This window comes from Chelonoidis abingdonii, chromosome 6 (genome assembly GCF_003597395.2).
Source record: "Chelonoidis abingdonii isolate Lonesome George chromosome 6, CheloAbing_2.0, whole genome shotgun sequence".
NCBI classification, from domain to species: Eukaryota; Metazoa; Chordata; order Testudines; family Testudinidae; genus Chelonoidis; species Chelonoidis abingdonii.
The window spans coordinates 81,828,195-81,848,155 of record NC_133774.1 but is presented as its reverse complement, the minus strand read 5'-3'; the positions used below and the strand labels follow the sequence as shown (position 1 = coordinate 81,848,155).

General features: G+C 42.5%; 1 protein-coding gene across 3 annotated transcripts in view; it reads left to right on the top strand.

Annotated features, from left to right (window-relative positions):
• Positions 1-19,961, top strand: part of MARCHF3 (membrane associated ring-CH-type finger 3) — a 127,091-nt gene that overhangs the window by 96,054 nt on the left and 11,076 nt on the right. For all 3 annotated transcript variants that reach the window (XM_032798560.2, XM_032798558.2, XM_032798559.2), the window contains one exon: positions 18,271-18,480. In XM_032798560.2, the coding sequence (XP_032654451.1) occupies positions 18,271-18,480 (210 nt within the window). The remainder of the gene's footprint in view (positions 1-18,270; positions 18,481-19,961) is intronic.

The window sequence follows — 19,961 nt, the reverse complement described above, 5'->3', positions numbered from 1 at the left end:
GAGCGATGGTTTTGTCAAGTTATAATGGGAGGGGGAGGAAATCCTTTTCTCTGGCTCAATCCTATCCCCTGTTTTCCAGTGGCTTGTCTGAGCAACTGAACGAGACTCAAGCCTCAGAGTTTGAGAAATGCTGATTTTGGATGTTCCCAGGCTAACAATGACTAAACAGCAAGATCATTATAATTGGGCTATACTCAATAAAGGTGATATTTTCTTATCAACCCACTCTGATCCTGAATCAAGCAAGGTGCAACAAAATAGATCTGTTTGTGGTTTGAGGTCCCTACCATTGTGAATTTGCCTCCTAAGGAACAAGATGAATGACCTTGAGACCTGTGAAATAAACAGCTAGATTTTAGGGTCCAGCCTGTTTCAATTTTGTTCTCACAATGACTGCTCATGAAATTTTCTTTGTACAAATGGAACGTGACATTTTTCAGAGTTAATGATGATGGCACAACTTGAGAGTGAAATCTAACTCTTTCAAAGCTGGAGGAGGGTAGCTGTTCAATCTTCCATGCTGAAGTGACCCCTCTCTCTCTCTCGTTACTTTTTGTTAGAGAGAGAGAGAAAAAAAAGTCTTTGGTTTCTCAGTTAAAGGAGAACTAAGAATCCAGTCCAAGCACATTTCAAAACAGTACATGTTGCTAGTTACCATTTTACTTTTTACTATGCAATGTTTATTTGATCCTTAACAACCACCTCCCCAAAGTTTTTATAGGGTGATCAACAGTGACGTGAAGGAAAGAGCATAATGAATGCACCATTTTTAAAAACAGTTTAAATCCTCATTTAAGCTCAAACCACTTTTTTGATGTAAAATCCTATGAATTAAAATTGGAAGAAACAAAGTAATAAAAAGGGAAAATGTGTGGATTTTGAGCAAAAGGACAAATCCAAATAGAAAATATCACAAGTTACCTTTATTTTCTATTCATATCTTTATCATGAATATAACCTAAAACTTGAAAGTTTAATATATTGCTTCTTGAAAACAGTGCACATACCTAATCTAACCTAACGATTTTTCCATAAAGAAAAACTGAATCTTCTTCCCACTAGAAGAAATGTTAAACCATTTTCTTAGAAAGAAGCTAAGAAAAGGGCCTGGATTATATCCTCCTTATTCATCCCACTCCCAATTTGAGCACTGCCTGTTATACTGCTTAACCATGGAAGGAAAATGGTTTAACAAAAACAAACAGATATTTAGCTTGCCTGAGCTGAAAGTTTCACACACTTGAAGACCACTCAAGATCTCAACACCATAGAGAAGAACTGAGCAACAAGCAGTTTGGCTGCTCATTCCACCAGATTGCTTCCCTGGGCACTTTATTATTCTAGCACCAGAATATTCCTCTGCATTTTAATGATGTTATCAGAACAGGATTCACTATATTTTTCAGTATTGTTAGTAATTTTTTTTCTTAAAAAAAAAAAAAATTCCCTCGTTTGTCAGAAGATGGATTGGCTTCACCTTGAAAAACATTTCTTCTCACAGTGAAAAGTAAGAGCCATGCTACAGCTGATACCAGACACTGTCAGGTTTAAGTATCAGAGGGGTAGCCGTGTTAGTCTGGATCTGTAAAAGCAGCAGAGAATCCTGTGGCACCTTATAGACTAACAGACGTTTTGGAGCATGAGCTTTCGTGGGTGAATACCCACTTCGTCAGATGCATGTAGTGGGTATTCACCCACGACGAAGTGGGTATTCACCCACGAAAGCTCATGCTCCAAAACGTCTGTTAGTCTATAAGGTGCCACAGGATTCTCTGCTGCTTTTGTCAGATTTAAGATGCTGAAACTCTAGTATTACTCTGGACATGGAAGAAATCCATTATGTGATAGTTGGTGTGTGGATCTGATGTACTTTGTGACCAACTGGAGGGATCTCAAATGAGGGGGTGGGCAAACTACGAGATTGTCCCCCGTGGTGCCACAGGCCACACGCCATTCTCAGCAGCGGCCGGCCCAACATCCTCACAGCCTCCGAGCCCTTGCCTCCAGGCACCACCCCCAGCAGCTCCCACTGGTCAGGAATGGGGAACCACAGCCAATGGAAGCTTCAGGGGAGGTACCTGGAGGCACGGCAAGGACAGTGCATGCGGAGCCCTACGTCCCCACTCCCTCAAGGGCTGCAGCGCTTCCTGGAGTGGTGTGGGGCTGGGGACATGGCAGGCATGCAGGGAGCCTACCCTGGCCCCAGTGTGTGCCACTGCCACCCCAGAGCCCAAACCCTTCCTGCACCCCACTCCCCAGCTCTCTGCCTTAAGCCCCCTGCCTGTACCGTGCACCCCTCCTGCACCCCTGCTCTGAGCCCCTTCCTCTACTCTGCACCGCAAATCCCTGCCCTCAGCCCCCTCATACACCCTGCACCTCTCCTCTGCCCCAATCCCTTGTCCTGAGCCCCTTTCTGCACACCGTACTCCCTCCTGCACCCAACCCCCTGCCCCAGCCTTGCATACAATTTCCCCACCCAGATGTGGCCCTCAGCCCAAAAAGTTTGCCCACCCTTGATCTAATAGAACAAAAGCAAAAGTAAATTTACTTAGGGTGCGATCCTCAAAGATCCTTAGGTGCCTGAGTTCTACTTGTAGGTACCACTGTGATCTGCAGAACTCCTGCTTGGCAGCCACCTACCCACATAGGTCCCTAAATTCACTTGGTGCCACAAGCCCTGACTTTCCTATGTGCCAGGGAGTACTAGACCCCCGGCTCTGCCTCAGGCCCCACCCCCAATCTACCCCTGTCTCTGGGCTCACTGTTGCCTTGCTCTAAACGCCTGGGTGCTTATCTACGGCATAAGCCCCAGAACAATTCACAAACTAGGGAAGGTAGGTGTTTGGCCACCTAAGGCACGTGTGGGAGCCTAATCTGGTTGGCCGCCTCTAAGCACACCTATTGGATCAGGCCCCTCAGGAGAGTTCACACAAAGCAGCCAGGGCAAAAGACCCTCTCATAACCTTCAGCCAAGTGAATTAGGATACTCACTCAGAATCTGGTTCAAGTCCCCATTACTCCTAAGGAAGAAAAGGGATTTGAACAGGGATTGGCCACCTCAGGTGAATGCCCTAGTCACATGGTTTCCTACCCAGTAGGGATTTTAACATATGTGCTGCCTCCCCATTTCCTGCTCTATGCTTGACTCTCTTAGCTTGTTGAACAGTAAATTTAGAAGAGAGCCATAGGGTCAGCTGAAATGTGCAATAAGTTATTAAGAAATAAGATTTGGAAAACAGAAAATTTAGAAGAAAATCTTCACACGATGTTTTGATCTTCCTTTGGGATCAAAAAGGCATGGGAGTATTTTTCATGGTGAGAGAGATTAGATTTCCTCATTTCTTTTTCCTTTAACAGACCCAGCTGCTTGATAAGAATTGTATGAACAATTTAAAAGGAATTTGTTCTCTACAGACTGTGAAGGTTTTAGCCAAATTGAAACTGGGACCTGTTTTCACATATTTCAGTTATAAAAATAGTAAGATAAACAGTAAGTCACCTGATGGACAAGTATTTTTAAGGTGCTTTTGTTTTATCATACAGAAAACTTTTTAAAGAGTGCCGAAGACCCAGCACGTTTTATGTACCGCTATACAGCAGCACTGCAGAGTTCATCTTGCTACGCTGAAACCTCTTTGTACCTTTTTAAATTACAGCTCACTAGACAAGCACACTATGCCTGTGCCCTTTTATCTGTTGCTCTGTAGAACATCCAGGACTTAGCTTAACACTTTCTAATACTTAAATCAGACCCATGTAGTATTTTCCCCTTACTTCATGCACTTTTTTCCTGCCTACATAATAGTCAATGCTGTATTTCCATCAGCACAGAGACAGCTAATAATTCAAGGGAGCACCCTGGGCACAGACATCTGTTCAAAGAGCTAGCATTCTTTACACCCAGCTATTACAATGTTATGATAGTGAAGCCTTCGTCCAAAGAAAGGCTGAGTTTAGAAGATAATACAGGGAGCCACCTCAAACAGATTGTTACCTGTATTTAAACAAAAAGTATAATGCATTGAGATTCTGCTCAGTCAAGCTCCAGCTATGTTCCGCTAAGGATATGTAATGTCATCTTTTTCCTCTTGTGTCAGTTTAATGCCCACCATGGCAACAGCAATAGATAAAATACTGAAAATGCATCCAAATACAGTAGGAGGGTGCAAGGAAAGCAGATACATTAGTGCATAAACATGGGGAGACTGGAAATTTAAAAGCATTTTGTGTGCACCATATGGATCTGAGTAGCATTGCCTTTAAAGCCCTGGAAAATAGGCTAGTCAAAGTATGTCTCATCTTAACAACAGAAATTCAGATAATGATGTATTCTGATTTACAGTTCTATTTGCTACGTTCCCTCTTGAATTTAAATTTACACTACATTTAGACTGTGGACTTAGAAAACTGTTACCATATTTTAAATGAGCCCAACTGAAATAGCACTTTAGAGATGTATTAATTGGTTAATTTAAAAAAAAATGAAACATAAGTAAACAGTGTGGTTTAGTGAAGAATCAAGTAAAGATAACATTAGCATAGTAATATTGGATAGATGTGAACTTCTTATTCTCTGCCAGCCCATCGTTAGCAGTGGGACTTGTGATAGGAAAAAACTAGCTCTGGGCTTGAAAGGATTAAGATGAGTTTGAATAATAATTAAAAACTTTTAGAAGCTTTGCGCTGAAATGTGAATTGACTTTCTGTGCAGGGCTTTGAGCCTTGCTCTCTTTTTATCCTTTGGGGTTCTTTCTGTGCATTTTATCTCTCTGCTGCTCGATGAAGCAGAAGGTTAGTATTCAGTTTTTGGAACAGAGGAACACCAGGAATTGTTTAACAAAGTTAGCAAGAGGATAACTCTCAAGACCAGAAGGAAAACATTTCAACTGCATGGTCAACAACAAGCAGCATTCAATTCATTCTGAAAAGTCGAAGAACCTGTATCTGGCAACAGAGCATTAGGGCAAGAGAGCAGATAACTTCATTACATAGTTCTAAAGGGATAAAGGATGTGCTGCAAGATTATTTGAACTCCTTTCAAAGAGAAGGAAAGGGAGCACAAAGAACTGACAAGAGAAAAAATGATCATGGACAACTAGTGTATTTGCTTGAAACAGAGATTGAGGGTATGGCTACACTCACACTTTACAGCGCTGCAACTTTCATGCTCAGCGGTGTGAAAAAACACCCCCCCTGAGGGCTGCAAGATACAGCGCTGTAAAGTGTCAGTGTAATCAGGGCGGCAGCACTGGGAGTGCGGCTCCCAGCGCTGCACGCTACACCTGTAAAGGATGTGGTTTACATGCAGCGCTGGGAGAGCTCTCTCCCAGCGCTGCTGCTCCGACCACACTCACACGGCAGCGCTTTGAAATTCCAAGTGTAGCCATACCCTAGTGTGCTAAGAAGCAAAGAGAAGTATAACAGCTAACCCTGATTAACCTGCACTAAGTAACTGTGAGAGGCTGCTTGGGTTGAAATCCTGGCTCAGTGAACTCAATTGAAATTTTGCGTTTGATTTCAGTGGGACCAGGATTCCACTCCAGGGGCCTGATTCTTGAATCCACACAGGCAGTGTAAAGCAGCTGTAACCTGGTGCTTTGGACACGTCTCATTCTTTTTATTTCAAGAGGAATTCTGAGGTACAGTACCATTGTAACAGCTTTGTCACCTTCCTTCCCGCCAGACTTCTCTGCCACAGAGAGATGACAGAGGAAAAAGGGTGTGGTAGGGTGATTTTATGTCCCAGTCATCCCCATCTGCAGGAATGGACCCTTAGGCTTATTTTTGAGCAGCATTGCAGTTTCAGTGGTCTTAATTTAAGGTGCATGTTTAATTTATAAGGAGTATTATTAAGAGAAATCTAGCTCAACATACAGCTTTCATTTACTGCTAAGGTGACAAACATTTCAGCGTCCTAACTTTTTTTTTCCCCCACATCTCTAAGTTGTGTGTATACCATTTACTAGTCACTCTCAATGGGGAGTAATCTAGATAAATCTTAAACAAGTCAGAGGCTCAGGCAACTTGGAACAACAGAAAATAACTCTCGTATTAGTTACAGAAGTCTGTTGTTACAGAATTTTTCTCTTCTGACTTTCCTCAACCCCTTTTTGGCTCTCTTGTAGTACTTGGGTGTAGGATATGAATGAGAGAGACAGGAAAAGCTAGGGTTGGGGGACGGCTCAGAACACTTACCAGAGAGGGAGATGCAAAATGCGACCCTTAAGGTTACAGTTGCTTGGCCTTTTAAATTTGGGAGATACAACTACTAGAAATGAATGCTGGGAAATGTTCCTGTAAGAAGCAACTCACACTGGGGCATTTAGTCCCAACCAGGCAATCACAGAGAAAACAACTCCTATAGAAGAGATTGCAGCTTCTCTTTAAGGATTAGGGATTGAGCTGGAAGACAGTGGGCTTTCAAAGGCACAACTCCTTGTGTTTGAAATTATGTTAATGTTTTCTCCAGTTGTTATGATTCTCCAGTTAAAACCTAGATTGCAAATGGGACACTGCAAGTGTCCAAAACAGTGTTTGCTACTACCCTATCACATGGGGCCAGATGTTTCCTTTTGCTAGGGAATAAAAAGAAGTGCTGAAGGTGACAGCTGTATTGTCTCTGATGGTTGCCCAACTCCTATCCAGCTATCCCCACTAGTTTCTATAGATCTGAGTTTACAGATCATACTTGCATAACACAGAGAGTTCATCTGTTAGCTGGCTCCATACACAGATGTGGAGCTAGATGCATCCCATTTAGTCTGTCACGGTCTGAGTTTGAAACACAAAACATGATTCTTGGGAACTCTAGCCCATGTGCTTACTTCTGTTTTCCTAGCTAGGAATAGCAGTATCCAAACTGTATTTTTGCTTATGCCAAAAGACAGTGGTTCCAACAAAGTAATCAAAGAGGTTTTTCCCCAGATATGGTTTGAAATGTTTTATTTACTACAATTGTCACCTCAGATATGAACCAAGAGTGGAGAATAAGAAGACTGCTTACAGCAGCAAATTAGGGAAGACAATATTGTTTTCTTGGGGCTGGAAGAAGCTGCATAGATTTTATGCAGCTATTGAGTAACCCACTGTTGTTTTCCCTATTCTATCATTACAATGCTTCTAAACACAAATTTCGTAACTCGGGACCAGGATATAGAACACACCTGAGATTTTATAGTGCTGTATGTTGGCAGAGTGAGTTGCATGTCAGCTTTTAAGCTGTGCCACGACACTAATACCTTGTGGCATTGCAGCTGCAGAGCGTAGTTACTTACATACAATCATAGGGTCGGCTGCCATTGAAGTCCCTGATAAAACTTCCATTTCAAAAGGTCAGGCTCTGCATTGACCAAGATGCTTCAACCTGCTCCCTTGGTAGGCTAGAGCACTTCTCAGTTGCTCTTACTATAAAGAGTATTTTTTCTAGCACAAACCTTTCACTTCAAGCCATTGCTCCATTTGTCTACGGAGGCCACAAGTAATTCCCTTTCTTCATCAATAGTTACTTTGATGGTATTTGATAGACTATGATCATGTTCCTTCTAAGTAGTTTCTAAATTCTATACATATAGCTCCCTCAATCTCTCTTCATGCAGGATTCCTGTGAACTGATCCTTGTATCAAATTTGTTCCTGTTCTTTGTGTTTTTCCTCTCTCATGTGGTTCCTAAACAGGCATATCATTCCAGGTGTATACACACTAGGGCTATGTAGAGTGATACTACTAGCTCTGCATGTTATCCGTTTATATACTCCAAAAGGAAAATGATTTTATTTTTTAAAAAAACAAGGTTATTAAGGTCCAGAGCTTGCAATGAGCTCAACACAGGCACAATGGGCTGCCCATGTGAAGCTCATAGCAGAAGTGGAGCTGGGCAGTGTAGTTAACTATTTGTCATTTACAAGGCTCAGGCGTTAAAAGAAATGAAACTGAGAGTAAAGGACATCAGCTGTTACACTGCCCACGTAATAAAAAAAATTCTCAACAATGGAGAAGAAATGCAAATGGCGTTTGTTTCCCCTTTAGAGAAGTAGCCGTGGTTTGTTCACAGTTCAGCAAAGAAAATATGCTCTATTGCCTTGGTTAGTCTCCATCAACTTCATCTACACATAATCCAGTCCAGTTTTCACATAAAAAGCAGTTTCATAAATATATTATTCTTCCTTCTCTTAAAACTGCCTCCTGCTTGAGCCAATGTCAGAATTTACCAATGTGTCAGTTTTTGTGCTGTAATTAACTGGGCAGATATGCACAAATAAACTGACACTTTGCAAATATTTCCAAAAGAAAACATTGTAGTGATCACATTGTCTTGTAACTCCACAGTGTTCTTACTCAGCTCCCTCCAAATACACAGAAAACATTCTCACTGGGAATAAGACAAACCTAAAAATATGAACGCATGAGGTTTTTTAAACTGGGAGCGGGGGGGGGGGGTGTTGGATTTAGACTGAAGCACAGACTTATAACAGAAGTATAGTTGCAGACTTATATTTGAAGAGACTATTGCTTTGCCATAATAAAACTACATACAGCTGCAAAGCCTTAAACTCTTACCCTCTACCTCCAGAAGCACAGGCCCTCTGTTAACTGCACTAAAGGAACCTGTTAGTTGTCACCAACACACGTCCTAAAGTGAAACAATCCCATTGAGATTAACATGTTCACAGATCTACGTAGTGTCAATCTTTACATTAAAGGCAAAACCCTTCCCATTTACCTTGACAAAAGAAGGGACTAACTACAACAAAAAATTGTTAACTTTGCCTGATTGCAATCTGCTTTCTACAAGTATAGATGGTGTCTCAGCTTTCAAGGAGCATGAGCTACTTTTTAGCTGAAGGGGAACACATTTCAGGAAAAAAAAGCAAGCCACCGCCAATACCAGGAGTGAGCCGATGTGGCTTCACGCCCCCACGGAGGGGAGGGGGAAACCCTTACAACCCCCCTACTAAACTATATCCCCTGAGTCCTGAACCCACCGATCTGGATTCCACCACGTGACGGTCACCCTGTCCCCATTACCCGGCCCGCTTACTCTAATCATGGCTATGTGTAACCCATTAGATGAGTGATGTACCTCCACTGCTCCCATACTGTATCTTGACCCCACCCACCGTACACCCCGCATTGGGGACATTACAGACTGTATATATTATATGCTAACCAATAACCAAATACCAGCGTCCCCTATACTCTGTATGTTACCCCCGATGACTAATAACTGACGCATCAAACTCTGTGTTTCATCTTTATTTAAATATTCTCTAATAAACATTTAAGTACCTGTAACTCAGCTTGGTGAATTTTCCTCAAAGGTTGTAGGATCATCTTTGCTTCCAGAGTAAGTCTGGCAATATTCCAAGCCAAAGTTATAGGAGAACCAAAATAGAGCTTCATAATGGAAGCTGACTGCAGCTTTAGGCCCTGATCCTGAAAACACTTAGGCATGTAATTAACTTTAGCAAGTGCGTCATCTAATTGAAGTTAAGCATGTGAGTAAATGTTTGCCCATTGGGGGTCTTAACTCTGGAGATGCTACTACCAATGCTCTTTCTACTGGCAGCTGGTATTTATTTAGCTTGCTGTTGCCCGCCCCCTCACCAAAGTATGCCTAAAATGCTGCTTCCAGATATGTCTCCAGTTTCTGCTGATTTCCTTTTCCTAAGTATAGGACTTCAAGCTCATGACACATACCACAAAATTCCTCAAGCCCAATCTGACATTTCAGGAACACAGTTCTGCGTTTTGTGATGTTTGCTCAGACATGATTGTGATGTTGCAGTCTATATGGTTTTATAAAAATATGCTAATGAGTGAATATAATGTAAATAGGTCTCTTGTAAGGTATCATTACAAAGCTTATAATCTACTGAATGTGATCATCCTATTTGTATAAATGTACCACTCTTGTATCTGAAACTAGGAATATGAAATATAACTCTGAGGGCCTATTGTAATTATGCATAGTGTGGGCCATTAATGGTGGTTTGGAATCTTGATGACTCCCATTAACCAGGACAATTGTCTGCAGATGGCTGTGTTTTACCTGTAAGTCTTCCTGTATATGTGCGTGCTGACAAGTGGGCAATGAAGTCTTGCAGTGACATGTGATCATGTCACCTGAACTGGAATCCATCTTCAACCTGGTGTCTTTCTATTGAGAAGGAGGGGGTGGAAACCCAGAGAGGGACAAAGGATTCCAGCCTTATGCAAAAGATATATAAAGAGGTGGAAGAGAACAAAGCGGAGAGAGGAGCCATCATGAAGAATCCCCTAACTACCACCTGAGCTGGAACAAGAGCTGTACCAGGGGAAAGAATTGTGCCTAGGCCTGGAAAGTGTCCAGTCTGAGGAAAAAACTTACTGAAGTATCTCTGAGGGTGAGATTATCTGTCTTCAGTTTGATTAGACATACATTTGTGCATTTTGTTTTATTTTGCTTGGTAACTTACTTTGTTTTGTCTGTTACTACTTGGAACAATTAAATCCTACTTTGTGTTTAATAAAATCACTTTTTACTTATTTAACTCAGAATATGTATTAATACTTGGGGAGCAAACAGCTGTGCATATCTCTCTATCAGTGTTATAGAGGGCGAACAACTTATGAGTTTACCCTGCATAAGCTTTATACAGGGTAAAATGGATTTATTTGGGTTTAGACCCCATTGGGAGTTGGGCATCTGAGTGTTAAAGACAAGCACACTTCTGTGAGCTGTTTTCAGGTAAACCTGCAGCTTTGGGGCAAGTAATTCAGACCTTGGGTCTTCGTTGGAGCAGACGGGAGTGTCTGGCTCAGCAAGACAGGATGCTGGGACCCCGAGCTGGCAGGGAAGACAGAGGTAGAAGTAGTCTTGGCACATTGGGGAACAGCTCCCAAGAGGGTTTCTGTGATGCAACCTGTCACAATGATGAAGTAAACCAATTAAGAGGAAACTTTGCTCATTTATTCATCTCAGGAGTCTGAAGTTTCAAATTATTTGATGAGGTCAAATTATTTCTCAGTATATTTATGTTGAAAAGGGATCTTTGGAAATTTCAAATTGTTAGCTGTGCATGTGTGAGGTTTTCCTTTTAAATACCAAGGATGGTTTTGGAGCAAAATTATGCTGGTCAGAGATTTGTCTCATTGTAAGCCATTAATTGGCTTGTAAACATAAAGTCTTCCAGGAGTGTCACAAATCCACAGATTCGTCAGTGCTGGAGTTTATATTTGGATCTTTAAATTACTTGAAATATGTGGAGTCACATGAAGTCAAATCTATGTTAATTGAACAGCTTTGAGGAAGACCAAGAGTTCAGTTTAATCTATCTAAGGTAGATGACAGCTTAAAATTCAATTCTGCTTTGAAAAGTAACTCTGGAAAAATGGCACATTCTTACACAGCAGATCCCTGGCTGTTCGTCAGTGAGTGTGCCTACTGATGGTATATAAATATTTACTACTGTTTGCTCCTGTTTGCACTGTGGAGATGAGAGAGTGGGTTGGATTCTGGTCCTTCTTGTGCATCAGCAGAATTGATTACTACATGGCAGTCACTTACACCTATGCTGCGTAAGAGCTTTTACATGTGTAACTGGGGGCATGAGACTATAGGTGCTGCAATAGCGTAATAGAGTGATGGTCTGTCTAATCCGGTATCCTGTCTCTGAGACTGGCCAGTACCAGATATTTTATAGGAAGGTACAAGAAATCCTGAAGTAGGCCATTATTAAATAACCTTCCCATAGCAAGATGTCTTCCTAAATCTTGTCAGTTAGTGGTTGGCATAGGATCTAAAGCATGAGGCTTTAGATCCCTTCTAAAAAAAAGAAAAAAATACCATATATACTTGTTCCTAAGCCAAATATTTTTGTTAAAAAAGTGAAGCATCAAAGAGTGGGGATCGGTTTATAAATGGGTCTACACCAAAATTTTATGATTTTAAACTCTATGGAATAATTGAATTGAATATCTAATACACTGTCATTTTGTTTACCTGGAGTAACTGCAGGCATGGAGCCCCTCAGCTCCCTGTGGCCATGGTTCGCCATTCCCAGCCACTGGGAGCTGCGGGAAGTGGCTGGAAACAGTGAACCATGACCACAGGGAGCTGAGAAGCTCCATGCCCGCGGACGCTCCAGGTAAACAAAACGTCCCAACCCACCAGTGGCTTACCCTAATGGGCCAGGAGCCAAAGTTTGTCATCCTGTTTATCAATCTCAATACTGCAGCCTTTTAAAGTTGCAAAGGCTTTGTTTAGTGGACTAGATTGGCTTGAAATGAATACTAAAAGAACAGTGCTGCAGATCTGCATGACATTTGACCCATGCAGTTCACAAAATGCTAACCTTACAAGCCAATCAGACAAATATAGTGAACGATAGTACTATAGCACTGGTGTCCATCCGCTACTGTATATTTTGATCTCTTCATGCATGTCTACAAATGGACCTCGTAAGTCTCGAGCCAATATGAAAATATAACGCACAGAATTGATAGAATCTCTAATAAAATTTAAATAGCCTATTATCGCCACAGACATGCCAATCTACAGTGCTGCTTTGAAATTAAACAAAGAACAAAATAATTTGACAGTGATAAAGCAGGTGACATTCCTATATAAAGTCCTACAAAATCTATAACTATAATAATAATCTATTTTCATACTCGTATTTAAAATGAACAATGGTGAAATCAAAAGAAAACTATCTGCTTATCACACAGCATTGAAACTTAAAGTTGTTGAATATGTAGAAGCAAACAATAATTGCGCCGCTGGTTGTGAATTCTGTATCAATGAGAAGCAAGTAAGAGAATGGCAAAAAAATAAACCACCACTAAAAGACATGCCAGGAAGCAAGAAAAAAATGTCCAGCGAGGTCTGCTTCATTTCCTGACCTGGAGAAAGATCTCGATAATTGGGTTGTTGAATGTCACTAGAACGCATTCATTTGCGTGCTCTGCAAATGTCGAAGGACGACAAATACAAGTCAGTAAAGCCGTCGGTGTTTGTTGCATCAGCGGATTGGTGTACTTGCTTCATTAACCATCATGGTCTCTGTCTTCGTCAGTGAACAAAGATAGCGCAAAAGCTGCTGAGAGATCTGGAAGAAAAAATCGAGCCTTTCCAAAGGTTTATTATAAAATATCAAAAGGAATATGCATTTGAACTGTCACAAATAGGAAATATGGACGAAACACTGATGACATTCGATCTCCGAGCAACAGAATGGTAACTGGTGTTGGTGAAAATGCAGTTTTAATTAAAACCGCTGGCCAAGAAAAAATCCATTTTACGGTGGTTTTATCGTGTTTGGCAAATGGATCAAAGCTTCCTCCTGTTGTTGTTTTTTAAAAGAAAAACCTTGCCTAAAAACATGACATTTCCTGCTGCTGTTATCATACGTGCACACGAAAAGGGATGGATGGATGAAAGTGGGACTATTGAATGGCTGGAAAAAGTGTAGAATAAGAGACCAGAAGCACTTTTCAAGAAACTGGCTATGCTCATCTGAGACATGTTCAGGGCACATAAGACAGATGAGGTGAAAAATGTGGCCAAAAATATGAAAACTACTTTGGCTGTAATACCTGGAGGCTTAATTTCAGTTCTACAACCGCTTGATGTCTGCCTGAACAAATCCTTTAAAGACAGGCTATGCAAAATGTGGTCTGAATGAATGTGCTAAAGTATGGCAAAGTTGACAAAAGGCGGGAATCTTATGAAGCTCGAAATCAGTCTGGTCGCCCAGTGGGTCAAGAATGCCTGGGTGTCCATTCCATCGGAAATGAGAGAAAAATCATTTTGGAAATGCTGTGTCAGCAATGGACTCGACAGGTCAGAAGATGATGCCATATCTGATGATGACACAACAGAGGCTGAGGATGAGAAGGAATATGAGTCTGAAGACGACACTGCCGACATCCACGATGACAATGCAGGTGCAGCTGTGACTGAAGTACAGTTTAATGAACTGTTTGGTGAATCAGAGACTGATTCAGACTTTGAAGGATTTTAAGACTTTTTAAAGTCTGATATTGTTCTAAGTTACTTGTTTGAAATATCCATTTACTGATTTTAAATATTGACTGTAATTGTTCAGTTGTTATAACAACAGGTTTTTCATTAGATTACATTAAAATAATTCTAGCAAAACTTTTGAACGTTTCTTGACACGTCAACTTTTAAAATATAGCAGGCGTTGGAAAACATTGGCTCCTAGCCTGTCAGGGTAAGCCACTGGTGGGTCAGGACGTTTTGTTTACTTGCAGCGTCTGCAGGCACAGAGCCCCATAGCTCCCAGTGGCCATGGTTTGCCATTCCCAGCCAATGGGAGCTGTGGGAAGTGGCACCAATTCTGTGTTTATGCTGAACTTTTGTTACCAGTATATGAATGTACAAGAAGGGGGGGAAAAGTTTGATTCTCATATCCTAGATCAGCAGTTCTCAAACTTTAGCAACCCAAGGACCCCCATTTTGACTTAATTTTTTTTGCAGCCCCTAAACCCCCTCCACTCAGCCCAAGCCCCCATCCCCACCCCACCTCTTCCTGCCCCCAGTCCACCCCTGCCCTATCCCCCTCCCTCCCCGTGCCTTCTGCATGCTGGGGAACAGCTGTTCAGCAGCATGCTGGAAGTGCTTGGAGGGAGGGAGGAAGGAAGGGAGATGAGTTGATCAGCAGGGCTGACAGACCCACCTGGAGTACGCTTGCGGACCCCGAGTTTGAGAAATGCTATCCTACATTAAATCTGTGACATTGCCACTGAGAAAAATTTTTTTTCTTGTGACCAGAGCACTCTCTAAAGTCAATTGCCAGACACAATTGTAAGATTTTCATTTCTTGTAGAGTTGTGATCTAATGTTGGATTGCACATCAGGCAGAGTTTGGGTTGTGTGTTCTATTCCTGAGTTTGCATTGACTCATTCTGTTGGTTTAGGCAAGTCATTTAGCCTCTCTGTGACTTAGGGCTAGTCTACACTGCCAACGTTAAAGCACTGCCGCATTCATGGCAGAGTGCTGATGCACTGTCTACACTAGCACTCTACAGCACTGAAACTTGCAGTGCTCAGTGGAGTGTTTTTTCATACCCCTGAGTGAGAAAGTTGCAGCCCTGTAAAGTGCCAATGTAGACAAGCCCTAGTTTTCCCATCTGTAAATTTGGGATGATAATACATGTCCACTTTGCGATCTATAGATAAAAGTGTGAATATTTCTTTGAACTAAACAAATATTTTGGCTAAAACAATCTGTGGAATCTCTCCCTTTTCAAGGGTGGCCAAATCTACCATCCTTAATTTACTGTAGAAACCATTGAGACTTACTGAATCTTAATTTGCACACTTCAAAAAAAAAAAAAAAAAAAGTGCTCAGTGCAGAACTGACAGTAGCATCTGGCCCTATCTCTCAGGCCAGGTCTACACTACGCGGTAAAATTGATTTTAGATACGCAATTTCAGCTACGAGAATAGCGTAGCTGAAGTCGAATATCTAAAATCGATTTACTCACCCGTCTTCACCGCGCGGGATCGATGTCCACAGCTCGCCATGTCGATTCCGGAACTCCGTTGGGTTTGGTGGAGTTCCGGAATCAATATAAGTGCGCTCAGGGATCGATATATCCCGTCTAGATCAGACACGATATATCGATCCCCGAGCAATCGATTGTAATGCGCCGGTACGGCGCGTAGTCTAGACATGGCCTCAGTCTTTGACAGCATGCTCGCACCTCTATACCTCAGGATCAAATAGTCCACTCACCACTTTGCTAGATCATTGTGCAGGTTTCAGTTTCATGAAAGAATTTGCTGGCTTGATTTTTTTTCAGCTGTAAAGTAGGTTGACAGTGCATGTTTCCAGAACAAAAGACTGAAAACTAGATTCTAAACAGAAGCATATTTAGGAACAAGGGTGTGCTGCGCTGGGAGGAAACACGCAGTGACTGAATTCATGCCACCAATACACTGGATTACACATTTGCAATTTTGGGTTCATATTTGAAAACTAACTTCTGAAATATAAAGCATTTATGCTATGAGACCTGCTTGTAACATAGCCCCCAGAATGTTCTTGTTAAATTAATAATTGCCCTTTCCATATTCTCCTCATCCAATACCCAGTTTCAGTCAATCTTTGCTATTCAGTCAGTCTGGACCAGCTGGGTCAAACCAGATGGAGCCATAAAGCTGGGTGTCATTGACATACGGAGGCAAAAACCCTAACTGACTTCAAGACTGCGCTTGATAAGTTTATGGAGGGATTGGTATTGTGAGACTCTCTATAATGCCATGTCCAGTAGCTGATTTGCGACTGCTAGCAGCAAATATTCCCAATGGCTAGTGATGGGACATTAGGGGAAGGAGGGCTCTGAGTCATTACAGAGAATTCTTTCCCAGGTGTCTGGGTGGAGAGTCTTTCCCACATGCTTAGGGTTTAGTTGATTACCATATTTGGGGTTTTGAAGGAATTTTCCTTCAGGTCAGATTGGCTGAGACCCTGGGAGGGGGTTTGCTTTCCTCTGCAGTATGAGCCACAGGTCACTTGCGGGTTTAAATGGTGGATTCTCTGTAACTTGAAGTCTTTAAACCATGATTTGACTCAGCCAGAGGTTAGGGGTCTAGTAGAGGAGGGGATGAGTGAGGTTCTGGGGTCTGCAATGTGCAGGAAATCTGACTCAATGATCAAGATGACCCTTCTGGCCTTAAAGTCTGTGAGTCTATATGCAAACCACAACATCCCCTGTCTTTTCTTCACTAACTCTCCTAATTTCCCCATAGAGCTTGTCTTCGCTTGAATTCTCAGTCATGTTAATTGACTTACATAAAATACAATTGTTAATTCAAGTGTAGGTGTTTTATACCTTACAAAAATTACACTGCACAGAGAAAACAGTGTAAAGTGTGTGCGTATGCCCCTGCCGCCCCGCTTCTTCAGGATAGGCCTCCTCTCCGAATGCCAGCAACACAGCCAGCCACATCCTGCTTTGATGGAATGTCCCAGTATGGTGCATGCCAATGCCAACACCATCACCACATAGTGTGAGTTGGCCAGCTACATCTTAGGGCAGGGAGGGCCTAACCTGAAGCAGAATCTGAAATTGTGTGTTGAATGCCCCTCACAGCATGGTTAATTGCAGACTCTAGGGGTATATCTATACTGCAATTAAAAACCCGAGTGACCTGTGCCAGCTAAGGGCTAAGGGGCTGTTTAATTTCACTGTAGACAGATTCAGGCTGGAACCCAGGCTCTAGAACCCTGTGAGGTAGGAGGGTCCCAGAGCTCAGGCTGCAGCCCAAACCCAAACATCTGCATCACAATTAATCTGAGCCCCTCAAGCCTGAGTCAACTGGCATGGGCCAGCCACAGGTATCTAGCTGCAGTGTGGACATACTATTAGACCACACAGTGCTGAAATAAAAAGATTTTACCATTTTAGGCCCTTATTTGGAGAGGTTAGGTGGTGAACATCTGCAGTGCCATCGAGACCAATGGGAGTTGCAGATGCTCAGCAACTCTCGTTGTAGGTCACCTTTTAAACAAACACTTCTTGCAAAAATCTTTTGATAGGCACCTTTAAAAGGAAAACCCCCACTCCTGTTCCCTTTAGTTCCTTGCATTCTCCTTATGGTTTCTCATTACAGGGATCCATGGAAATTGAACAAGGTGAGAATTATAATCAATCATTTCTAGAAGCAACCAAAACAATCTGGAACTATTTTAATGTAAAGTTATAGGCTCTTATTTTGAATATCTTTTATACAAAAGACATCTCAACATTTTAATGCTCAAGTGACCTTGAGATTAGAGGCTTGTCTACTTTTGAAATGCTACAGCAGCACAGATGTTGTGCTTTAGTGCAGACACTACCTACACCAACAGGAGAGGTTCTCCCATTGGTATAGATGAGCCATCTTCCCAGACAGCAGTAGCTAGAATTCTTCTGATGATTAATGCTGTCTATATGGGGATTTAGGTCAGCTTAACTGTGTGGCTCCAGGGTGTGGATTTTTCCCAGCCTTGAGCAACAAAGGGTGGGTCTGTACTAGAAAATTAGATAGACCCAGCTAGGACATTAAGGGTATATCTACATTAGAAATACTGCACTCGTCTAGCACTGTAGTGTAGACATTACAGTGATGGAAAGGGTTCTTCTATTGCTGTACTAAAATCTACCTCTCCAAGATGTGGTAACTAGATGCCATACAAACTGTTGCTACCACAGCCATGTTTCTATACCATTCTAACAAGATTTTACTGACACTACTTTTGTTTCAATTCCCTTCTGCAGTGGCTAAGAAACCCAGGTCCGCCGCATGAGAAACGGACTCTGTTTGGAGACATGGTGTGCTTCTTGTTTATAACTCCACTGGCGACCATCTCTGGCTGGTTGTGTCTGCGGGGAGCAGTGGACCATCTGCACTTTAGTAGTAGGCTAGAAGCTGTTGGCCTCATTGCACTCACTGTCGCACTCTTCACTATTTACCTCTTTTGGACACTAGTAAGTACTGTTTATCTAACTATCATGTGGTAGGGTGTGTGTCATATTCTATTACCTTTTTATAGGATTTTTTTTTTAGAGTAATGTCTGTAGGGGACCTATAGGTTTCATCCCAATTAAACTATACAGAACTCTTCCTTAAAGGTACTTTGCCTGTGGTATTTGGTGGTAATTGACTCAGAACACCATAGGAGATGGCAGGAGGGAATGAGCAAGCTCGAGGGGAGAAGAGTTCAAGACAGAGGTTGCAGGAGTGAACTGTCATTGACACTATGGGGAGGAGAAAAGGGAGATTTAAGAGGGATCCTAGGCAGCCTTAAAATGGCTGCCACATGGCCGTGATACAAACATGGTCTTCTAATTTGACTTCTGACACTTTTCAAAGTGCTGTGTTTATGTAAAAATGTAACCTGAGTAGAATATTTTTACATCCCTGCTTCTTGAGGCCCCATGTATTCTGCCGTGGAATTTGCCAAGGAATCCACACCTTGCTGCAGGATCGTACTTCAGAATCTAGGCATTCATTTATATAAAAAATAGCCCCATTTTGAGCTCTTGTGATACCCCTCCAAATAGGAACAGAATACGAGGGTTTAGCTGTGCTGGAAAGTGGCTGACCCAATATAATCACCCCTGTGCGCAATGCACCCACACTTGTGCTAAAAAAATTCCAGTGCAGCCAACAAGCCCTAAGCCAACACCATGTTGCATCACTGAGGCTGCAGGCAACCTGAAGCAAGCAATAGCTCTGAGCAAGGTCTGACCTGCTTCATTCATTCCATTTGTGGTGTTGGCAGCAGTGTTGCCAATACGCATAGGGTGACCAGACAGCAAATGTGAAAAATCAGGACATGGGGTGGGGGAGTAATAGAAGCCTATATAAAAAAAGACCCAAAAATCAGGACTGTCCCTATAAAATTGGGACATCTGGTTGCCCTAAATACACATGATTGCAGGCCAATTTGGGACTCTCACAAGAAAACACATGCAGCTCAGAAATTTTGCCCAAAACGTCTGCAATTTCTCCCTTCTGCCCTAGGTGCTGTACTTTGCAGCAACTCACCAAAGGAAACAGCTAACATTTCCCTGTGGCAAGTGTGGCTTAATTCTTCAGTTTGTAAACACACTACGTTGGAAGCACACTAGAAGTTAGGCAGCAGAGTGTCTCCGTATTTGATGCTACCCCTCAGCAGGGCAGCGCTAGGATTTCTGACGCCCTAGGCGCCGGGACATTTCGCCGCCCCCCACGCGCGTCTCGTGGCTCCGGCGGAGCTGCCACAGGCATGCCTGCGGCAGGTCCACCGGAGCTCCGGCTCCCTGACCCCGGGGGGGGGGGCGCCCCTATCTTAAGTGATCATCTTTCAAAATCTACAAGTTCTGTAGGTGCCACCTGGCAGGGGCAGGGCCAGGCTGCAAACCATTTTAGCGAAGCTAGGCGCAGTTGCCCTAGGCGCCCAAGATTTGGGGCACAAAAAGCAGCG